This window comes from Hipposideros armiger, unplaced genomic scaffold (assembly GCF_001890085.2).
Source record: "Hipposideros armiger isolate ML-2016 unplaced genomic scaffold, ASM189008v1 scaffold_175, whole genome shotgun sequence".
Lineage (NCBI taxonomy): Eukaryota > Metazoa > Chordata > Mammalia > Chiroptera > Hipposideridae > Hipposideros > Hipposideros armiger.
Window position 1 is genome coordinate 1838545 of NW_017731525.1, and position 10184 is coordinate 1848728.

The 10184-nt window shown below is 39.6% G+C and overlaps 1 protein-coding gene across 3 annotated transcripts in view; it reads left to right on the forward strand.

Moving 5' to 3' along the window:
• The first annotated feature begins 6516 nt into the window (after positions 1–6516).
• The window catches only part of COPS4 (COP9 signalosome subunit 4), a 34389-nt gene continuing 30721 nt past the window's right edge, over positions 6517–10184 (forward strand). The window contains exon 1 of one of the 3 annotated variants that reach the window (XM_019652204.1): positions 6517–6803. In XM_019652204.1, the coding sequence (XP_019507749.1) occupies positions 6730–6803 (74 nt within the window). In that variant the 5' untranslated portion in view covers positions 6517–6729. The remainder of the gene's footprint in view (positions 6804–10184) is intronic. The other 2 variants (XM_019652201.1, XM_019652202.1) reach the window with 2 other exon arrangements.

A 10184-nucleotide genomic window follows, 5' to 3' on the forward strand; every position in this document is an offset into this window, starting at 1 on the left:
TCACTTTGTACAACTCCTTGGAGTATCCTTCTAGATGCTAGATGGGATGCTACCCATACCCAGGTGAATTTTTTTTAACACAATGTATCTGTAATTTTTTTCTTTTCAAAGCTAAGTAGTATTCTATTGAATAAATATACCACATCTTGTTTATCTACTTTCCTGAGGATGAACATTTGGGTTGTTTTCACTTGGTGCTATTATACATAAAGCAGCTGTAACATTTTTACACAAGTAAACATATGAAAATCATGATTTTAAAAACACAACATTGAAGATATAGTGCAGGAGACTGAATCTTGCTAAGTGACCTGAAAAGTGGAAAAGATATCTCAAATCATAGAGCAAAAAATGTAATGAGAGAAATTATGATGTCAAAGGCAAGTCTCTTTGAAGATAAATCCAAGAGACATCCTGATATATGACTATTTGGAGTTTCAGAAGGAGAGAAATGAGCAGGTAAAGAGAGGTAACAATTAAACAATAATAATAGAAAGTTGCCCTGACCTAAAGATAGACTTGTATTTGCAGATGAAAGGGGTCACTGAGTTTCAGGTAAGATCGATGAGTAAAGACACACCTCATATCTGAGGGAAACCCCTGTAAAGAGATCTTAAAAACTTCCAGGTGGAAGGAAGAAGTTACCTATAAAAAGAAGAAAAACAAGAAGAACAGGGAGGACAGGGAGCTGGGGGAGGGAGGGAGAAGGAGGAAGAAGAGGAAAGTGTGGAAATAAACACAGAGAATGACCAAATGAGAACAAGCGAAGGTTATTTATTCAGAGCTTTTCATAGCAAGGGAGTTGGCCACCATCACCTGTTTAACAGTGAGTCAAAGGCAGGCAGAGGAATGGGGAAGCTTTGTAGTGGTAAAAAGGAAATTCAGGTATGCCCTGATTAGAGGCTGTTGGCATGGGGAAGCTGTCAAGCAGCCTAATGTGAAGTGGGGTATCCTATGTGATTAGTTAGGGGAACATATTTGGCCTTCTCTGGTGGGTTCTAAGTTAGAAGTAGGGGCAAAAATTTGGGAATCTGTCAGTTATTTAGCGAGAGGTTGACATTTTGGGTTGATTGCTAGTTTTTTGGCTTCCTGGGATGGTTGCTACAGATTGTGGGTCAGAGCTTTATTTTTATATATGGTCTTGCCATTGCTGTTTGTATAGTCTGTCTCTCAAAGATAAGAAAGGGAGGAAGAGGAGGAGGAGGAGGAGGAGGAGGGGGAGGAGGAGGAGGGAACTGGCATTGGACTTTTCATCTGAAATCCTAGAGCAGCGGTTCTCAACCTGTGGGTCGCGACCCCTTTGGGGTTCGAACGACCCTTTCACAGGGGTCGCACGACCCTCTCACAGGGGTCGCCTAAGACTATCGGAAAACAAAAAGATACTTACATTACGATTCATAACAGTAGCAAAATTACAGTTATAGAGTAGCAACGAAACTAATTTTATGGTTGGGGGTCACCACAACATGAGGAGCTGTATTAAGGGGTCGCGGCATTAGGAGGTTGAGAACCGCTGCCCTAGAAGCTAGAAGACTGTGGAGTAACATTTACAGGTCACCGAGAGAAAAACGGACAGCCAGCAGCTCAGCCCAAATCTCATTCAGCTTCAGGATGATAGAAAGATATTTGTGAATATGCACAGATTCACAAATGTTACCCATGCACAGCATCTAAGGGATCACTTAAGAGTGAACACTACCAGACAATAAAACAATCAGAATAGAGACCTCATATCAAGACAGGGAAGAGGCAGAGAAGGAGAATTTGTGGTGAGTAATTTCTTTGAATGTATATAGTAATGTAAGTAAATAATGACAAGGTAACTGGGAATTATAACACAAGTAATAAATTAAGGATTGCTAAAATAGACACACAGCAAAGGAAAACCAAATATTTGATGAAACAGAACAAAAGTACCAACTTTTCTTAGTGAAACCTAGGAATTATGTGGTGACAGAGGGGCAGAAGTAAGTATGTTCTAAAGGTCTCAACTAGGAATGAAGGGTGGGGAAGTAAAAATATTATGAGTCTCATTTATTGAGGTGTAAGAAAGAGGCAATGGGGGACTAAAATGTCTAGAAGGGAGGAAATGGCTGAATACCTGTTCTCACATATTATTTCAGAGAAAGTGTTTGATAATGAATGGCAGAAACGGGAAGGTAATCACTAGTTAAATTGAAAAAATGACATGCTTTTATTTAAGCCTTACTACACTTTTCACACTAGTTAAATTTAAAAGAAAATGATACAGGACATGAAATAAACACTTAGAATATGTGGCAGAACTCAGGAAAGAATTAGAAATAAAAATAACATTTTAGTAATGAAGACTAAACTAAAAGGAAACCAGGAGTAAATAAAAATGGCAGATAACGTCTTAAGAGAAATAGGGAGTTAAACGAAGAAATTTAAAAAAAAGGTGTGAAGAAAGAAATAAAAAGGTTTTGAGGAAAAATGACTAATATTAAATCTAGGTAAAGAAGATCTTACATATAGATAATAGTAGTTTGTGAAGGAAGAAACAAGAAGAATAAAACAAGTACAAAAATATAATTAAAGGTAATGTTGAAAAAAATTAAAACTACATATTGAAAAGGTACACTGTATCTGAGTAGATTGTCTGAGAATGACCAACATGAGCATATAATCTAGTAAAATTATCCAATGTTAGAGGACAAAAAATTTGGGAGCATGTAGGCAAAAAGAGTAGGTGACTTATAAGGGAAAGAAAATTAGACTCTCTTGAGATATCTTGAGATATTTTTCAACAATGCTTTATGTCACAAGAATATGGAGTGCCACACTTAAGATTCTCAAGAAAAGTGAATCAAGGTTTATTATATCTAACAGAATAGGTCCTCACACATAAAAGGCACAAGATGTTACCAACATGCAAGAATATAGTCTTCATGAGCATTTCCTGAGAAACCTATTAAAGAACTAGCTTCAGACAACCAAAATGGCTAGAGAGATTATAAGAGCAGATGGTGAGCATTAAATATGTATTACTTATAGAACTAAGATGAAATGAAGATTAAAATGAAGAAAGTATTGTTTATAATAGCTATATGTACTCATAATATAGACATACTACAGTTACAAAAATGAGAGGAAATGGGGAGAGGTATAGCAGGAAAATGTTGAATTCTTTTCAGCAGTCATATTGTGGAGGGGGTAGGTATTAGTATTGTTATACTGAGACTGTTGTGTGTATAACATGGAATGAATGAAATGAATAATTATGGAATATACTGATTTTCTAATCCTCTATGTACTGTGAACCAGGATTCTGGATGTAGAAGGAGATATGGTTGTAATACATAGGAGAGGTTAAATAAAATCACCTAAACTGGATTTGGAGTACCAGTATGAATTCATGTGTTATTTCATCCTTAAAATATGTATATACTTCCTAGTTCTGCTCTATGAAAAGTTCCCCAAATGACCAATACAGTAGCAATGAGAATCCCTAGCACTCAGATTGTTATCTGTAAATATCAGTTTCTAAGAGGAACTAAAGGAATAAGGGCTTCTTGGAGAGGTGGCTAGCTCTGCGTCTAGGCTAGGAAACACAAGGTCACTCTAAAACGAATTTGTCACAAAGCACTAACAACATGTGGAATAAATGTAGAGTAAGGATTAGTGCTCAGAAAACAGCAGAATATATATAATCACCTATGTTCTTTTTTCTTCTCTAGCAAGGCGTATATGAGCTGGACACATGGGAGTTGGAATGGAAGGTGAGCTAGGAAAAGGACCCCGGGATGACTTCCTTTGCATATTTGTAGGGAGATTGAGGGGGCAGAGACCACCTCGTTGAATATGTAAAAATGGGAGTTTCCGGGCCAGGGAAATGGTGTTATCAGACAAGAGTTGAGTGAGGAGAGCTGCTATATCAGTGGTGTTGACATCTGCTAGAGCAGTGCTACTCACATTTTAATGTGCAAGGATTACTAGAGGAATTTTGTTAACATGACAACTTTGACTCAGTAGGTTGGGGCTAGGACACAAGGTTTTGCTTAGTACAAAGAAGTAGGATTTGTGCACTTTCCTTCAGTTAATTCAGATATGCCTAGCTAACTTCTTGCTAAGCAACTGAAAAAGATGGTTAGAATAAGCTTCCAGTCCATCCAGGTTTCTTTTTCCTTGCTGCTATAAGCAAAACCTAAAAATATGTACTATTCTCTTAGAGGTTGGGAAGAGGTAATGAGTGGTCCAGAATGGAGAGGCCTTGTCATGTGGAAAAAATTATATTGTTGCATACATTAACTAGGAAGGAAGACAACGTCTCTGGCTTGTAGCTCAAGTGGAGTTATCTGGAAAGAGCCAATTTGTGTGTGTGGCTGCTTCTTTTTTCTTTCAGCAAGGTATTACCAGTGAAGTTTGGAATCAAGGTAAAAAGGGAATAGGATGTCCAGAAATTCTGGGGTTTCACTAAGTTGAAAAAGCCAAATGCTTATGTACCCTTAAATAGCAGAAGAGAAGAATTTGCTTAGAGAGTTCTCATAACCCATTAAAACTTTTGGGCAAACACAAATAAAAAACAACAAAAAATAAAGATAAGCTGAGGCAAAAATCAAATTAATAGTGCTCTCTTCTCATTTAAACCTATTGATTCAGGTGATTTCATCATTAAAAATGTGTAGAATGGGTTGAGTATGGAAGCTAGGAAATACAGCAGATTTAACAACTACTACTAGAAACAACTTAAGGTGTGGTTCTGGCAACTGAAACTGCCTGGAAGCAAACTGGGTTTACTGACTATTCAATGAAATTATTTTTTTGAAAAACCAAACACTGAAAATCCTGGCCTACAAAAGCCTCCAGTTGTTAAGCCCTAAGGCATTCCCTCAAAGAAGGAATACTCTCCAATATCCAGTTAACCTGTATGGACAAAGGTTGAGCCCACAGAACACAATGGACAATGGAGATCCTCTTAAAGAGCAGAACTAGGGTTTAACTAAGGAACTTATTCCACTACCAGGGTCATGGGTGTTCATAATTCCTGCCCAGAATTCCACTATTGCTATGGACAAATAACTGCTGTTGTTTCCCATTCCTACTTTTCAGAGTTTTGACTGTGGTTATCCTGTTCCATTATTGTTTTATATTACATGTATGGGCATGAAGGAGACAATTTATTTTATATTTATATGTCTCTAGACCATGAAGATCCAAATTCTAACCTAATGGAGAAGATTGTGCATCATCTGACATTCTGGATTTTGAACTGATATAGAAACTGAATGAGAAATCAAGCTATCTTCTTTAGGGGTGACAGTGTTCTTTAAGAAGAAAGATACACATAGTTATTTAGGTGGTCAGGGGGACAGACTAGTAGAGACTGCTGATTGTCTCTCTAAAACAATCCTTTCCCTTTTCCTGGGCAAAAGCCTGCCCAACTGGAAACTAAATTTCCAGGCTCATTGTTGCTAGCCATGTGCATTTGAAGAAGTTCTTGCCAGTGGAGTGAGATTTGAATTGATGTGGGCAATCTTCACATTATTTTCTTAAAGGATTTCCTCCTTCTGGCCTTTTCTTCCCCATTCCTAATAGAGGGATCATGCTATTTTTTTACATATCAAGAGGGCAAAAATTCAAAAGTTTGACATCCTTTGTAGGCAAGGCTGTAGAACATTGCATTCCTATATGTTGCTGGTAGGAAGGCAAAAATGGTACCATCCTTATAAAGTGCAATTTGGCAATATCTATAAAAATTGTATATCTACCCTTTGACTGAGTAGATATACTTGGAATGTATTCTACTCGTACACATACAAAATGATGTACATACAAGGTTATTCATTGCAGCATTGATTGATTAAAAACAACTGTCTAGCTCTAAGGATTAAATAAATGATGACATCCCCTCATTATATGTAATACTCTCCAGCTCTAAAACAGAATGAGGAAGCTCTCTGGACTTACATGGTATGATCACCAGGAAAAGTGAAAAGATCAAGAGCAGAATAATGATGTGGGGTGTTATCTTTTGTGAAAGCAAGAAAGGACAGATAAAAACTTACATTTATTTATTTGCTGTTATTTGCAGTATTCTGTAAGGATAAGTAATGAATACAATTACACATAAAGATAGGGTGACTGTATAATTTGTCATCCAGATGGTAGTTTCTAGAGTGAAAGGACAATAATTAATATTAATAATTACTCCAGGACAGCAGATGGAAAATGGCACTGTCCTGGACAAACTGGATATATCAACCTATAAAAAGGATATAGAGTAGGAGGGGGAATGTGGACATTTTAAATAGTATTTTACAAAAGTACTGGTCTTTGGTAAATTGGCAATTAAAAACAACTCGTTCTTTACCACAGGTAGTTTAAGAGCTGCCTTAAACAAGAGGAACGGTAAAGCACAGACGTGAAGCACGGAACACAATGAAGACGCGGTGGTTTTGCGTACCCGGCATTTACTGGTGTTGCACAAGGGACACACTTTCTTGGAGTTCATCCGCCAATCCGAAGTGGGAGCGTGCGAGCTTGAGCCTGTGGGAGAGGCCTGGGCGGGCCTCGGGTCTTGAGGAGTGGAGCTTCGCGTCGCTCAGCCCTGGGGGCGGACGTAGCGCGGGCTCACACAGCCGGCGCTCTGGCCCACACAGTCGCTACTCTATGGCATCTCGGGTTCTCTCTGGCTGCGCTCTGGAGGACTACACTCGTTTTCCTTTCGGCTGTGAGAGGCCCGGCAGCCTCGGCTGAGCTGGAAGAAAGATGGCGGCAGCCGTGCGACAAGATTTGGCCCAGCTCATGAATTCGAGCGGTTCTCATAAAGATCTGGCGGGCAAGTGAGTATTTCCCAAGGCCATGGGAGGTGGGGAGGGTAGCCCACAGACTTGTTCTCCTTAGGTAGACGGAGGCTTTCGGATGTGTAGCTAGGAGCCGGCCTGAGGATCAAGGGGGCGGGCCTGCGGTCGGTTGTGGAGGCAAATGTTGGGAGCAGCGGAAAGCTGGACGGGTCCTCGTGCAGGGAGCTTTTGGGACCATAGACGTAGGGTGACTTAATTTGTTCAGCCCTTGATAGCATCCTCACTAATCTCTTAAGATCCTGGAAGCGCGGTCTGAGGGACGACTCCTCCCATGGCCTTCTCAGCTTTCCCTGGTGCCTTTCCCCATCGCTGGCTGGTCTCTCACATCGAATTCTGGCACCTCTTTGGACTTTTTTTTTTTAAATTGAGGGAAATTTAATTGATGCAGAGTTTTTCAGGGAGATGGCTTCTTGAGGCTGTTGGGGGTTGAGGAGGTATGGCCGCTATCATGTCGTCCAGAACCACTCGGACTATCTTCTGTGGGTTCTTGTGTTTTGGGTACTCTCTCCTCCACCAACTGTGAAGAACGGCACATGGTCGGAATGTCCTCATAACATGGATCAGGATATCGAGAGTTAGTGATATTTGTAGGAATTTGGTTTAGGAATTTTGTCGAAATTTATGTAGAAGGCTTAGGTTCACCCCAAGTTAAAATTTGTAACATGTGCCTGTCCTGCAAGCAGTTTATTCAACAGTGTTAATCATAGGTAGATAGAGATTGTCTATTTCTCTTTGTAGATTTCACATTGCTGTTCTTTTATAATAAACATGCCTTCTGTTTAAAGTATTCATCTCAAATTGATCCTAGTATTTATTTAATTTACATCCTGACAGCTGAGATCACTTTAATATATAGGATACACCAACTCTTACCTGGCCATTGAAACCATGACTGTGTGTTCTGTGGGCTTTGCTGCCTTTTCTCTGGTGGTAAATGTAATCTGCTTTTATCAGTGGGAAATTATGCTGTATATCTTGAGCTTTACTCCCTGTGACAATTTCCCCTTCAGGAAAATTGGGATAATTAGAGGACTTATTCCTATTTGAGAACAAAATGAGTATGTGTGTATAAACACTTATATTACCCTAATATCACTGAGAACAGTACCTGACACTAGAAAGTGCCACAAGATTGTTATTATTATTATTAAACAGTTAGTAATTACATATTGACTTATTCCACGGGTTGGAAATAAATTGAGTATGTCTTCATGGCTCAATCCTTTTTGCATGTAATTTTTATAGGTTTGGATGAAAGTAAAACTAGCTTATATTTTTTCCATATGCTTTCTTTCTTTGTTTTTTTGAAGAAAATAAGTGTATTAGGTATCAGAAGAGATGTAGTTTTTATGTATTTGCAAAATTCTGAAACTTAAGCTAAGCATTTACTTTATCAGCTCTAATTGCAGATAAACAATAGTACCAATCTTATTAGGTGCTTCAGTTGTTTATTGTTGTGTAACAAACCAAAAACTTGCTGGTGTAAAACAACTGTTATTTCGTTGGGTTGACTGACTGTTTTGCTGGTCTTGTCTGGGCTCACTCATGCAGGTGCAGTTAGCAGGCAGCTCAGCTGGGGCTGGTGGGGCTAAAATGGATTCAAATACTTATAGGGCTGTTGGGTGGGTCTGTCTCGCTCTCTCTCCACACGATCTCTCATTCAGTAGTTTAGCTGAGGCTTCCTTATAGGACCAACAAAACGAGAGTGGAAGCTGCCAAGACCTCTTAAGGCTAGCCTTGGAAGTCTTACAACAGCACTTCTCAAGTACCAAAGTAGTAACAAGACCAGCCCAGATTCAGGGGGAGGGGAAATGGAGTTTACTTTTTTGTGGAAGGAGTGGTTTGTTAGATTGCAAAGGCACATGGTCAGAGAGAGGCATAATTCATTGGCGGCCATTACTGTAACAATCTACCCCATGGAGTTATGTGAAGATTAAATGAGATAACGTGCTTGATAACTGATAACCAGTGCTTTCTGAGGAAAGTCTCGGCCTTGCCTGCAGGTACATGTCTGGTCCTATCTGGGCAAGAACGCGTCAGGATGTTTATTTTAATAACAAAAAGTTCTGCCAGCTACATGCTTTGTGAGATTAACACTTATGAAATATAGCAGTAGTTTTGGATTTACATTAGGAGCTGAGTAACAAAGGGTTCCGTATTAAGGAATGATGGAGAAAATTTGTTTCTAAAATATTGATATATACTGCGTGTTCCCAGCAATTAGCAAGATATCTATAGCAGAGTAGTCATTCAATAAATGTTTGATTCAATGCATATATATAAAGATTCAGAGCTAATATTTGAATCCAGGTTTGTCTACTCTGAAAAGCACATTTTTAACCTACCAATCTATACTGCTTTTTTTGCCAAAACTTCAAATAGAAATACTTTCCCATAACAGAGAATTAACACAGCAGTGTAAAATTGTTATAAGAAATTGGCCATATGAGAAGCATTTTTGCAAATTTTGTAGACTGCTTTTGTACATATATGCATTGTGTTCATTTTCTCAAAAAAAAAAAAGCTTTAGAAGAGAAGAGAGGAAGAACATTTAAGTCGATAGCTGTTGTGCTAGCTTGTCTTATTCACTTAAAAACCATTTGGTTTTTGAAAACCCAGTTCACATGTTACTTCTTCCAAAAGTCTTCTCTGAACAACCACTAACAAACTCATAACCACCCACCCATAGGACCTGGTTAGTTGTTCTTATGCCCAGTGGCATCCTATATCTACCTCTACAATAATGCTTAATTGTTTTGTCTGTTTACTTGCTTGCTTCTCCCGTTAGAATGATCTCTTTGAGGGCAAGTATGAGGTTGGATTATAGGTTTTTGTTGAGTTAATCCTATAGAAATAGAACCTTTTATATTTTTCTTTTCTTTCCAGTTCTGGGCATATGGAGGGTACCCAGAGGAAGATATCGGACCTTTGGTGTCTAAACATTTCCTTTTACAAGAAGCTGTTAGACTGGAGAAAGTAATGGGAGACCTTTTAATGCCTTTAACTAATAGAAAAGCTGTTTTTCAGAAAGAAAATTAGACTTCTCTGCCTTACAGAAGTAAACTTTGGATTAGAGGGGAATAAAACTGTAAAAAATGGAGGACGGGCCAGCCGAGTGGCGCGATGGTTGAGGACTCGCTTGGGATGCCGGAGGGCCCCCGTTCGGATCCCACATGTGAGGGCCGGTGACGCTGCCCTCCGCAGCTGAGATGCTGGGCGGCGGCTCGACCTGGGGCTGGGCTGCCGTGGGTCGCCGGCGACGGCGTGGGCTGCAGCCCCTGTGGCGGTGGGTTGCCATGGGCTACCGTGTGTAGCCAGCAGCCAGCGTGAGTGGTCAGCAGCCGCAGTGAGCGGCCGTCC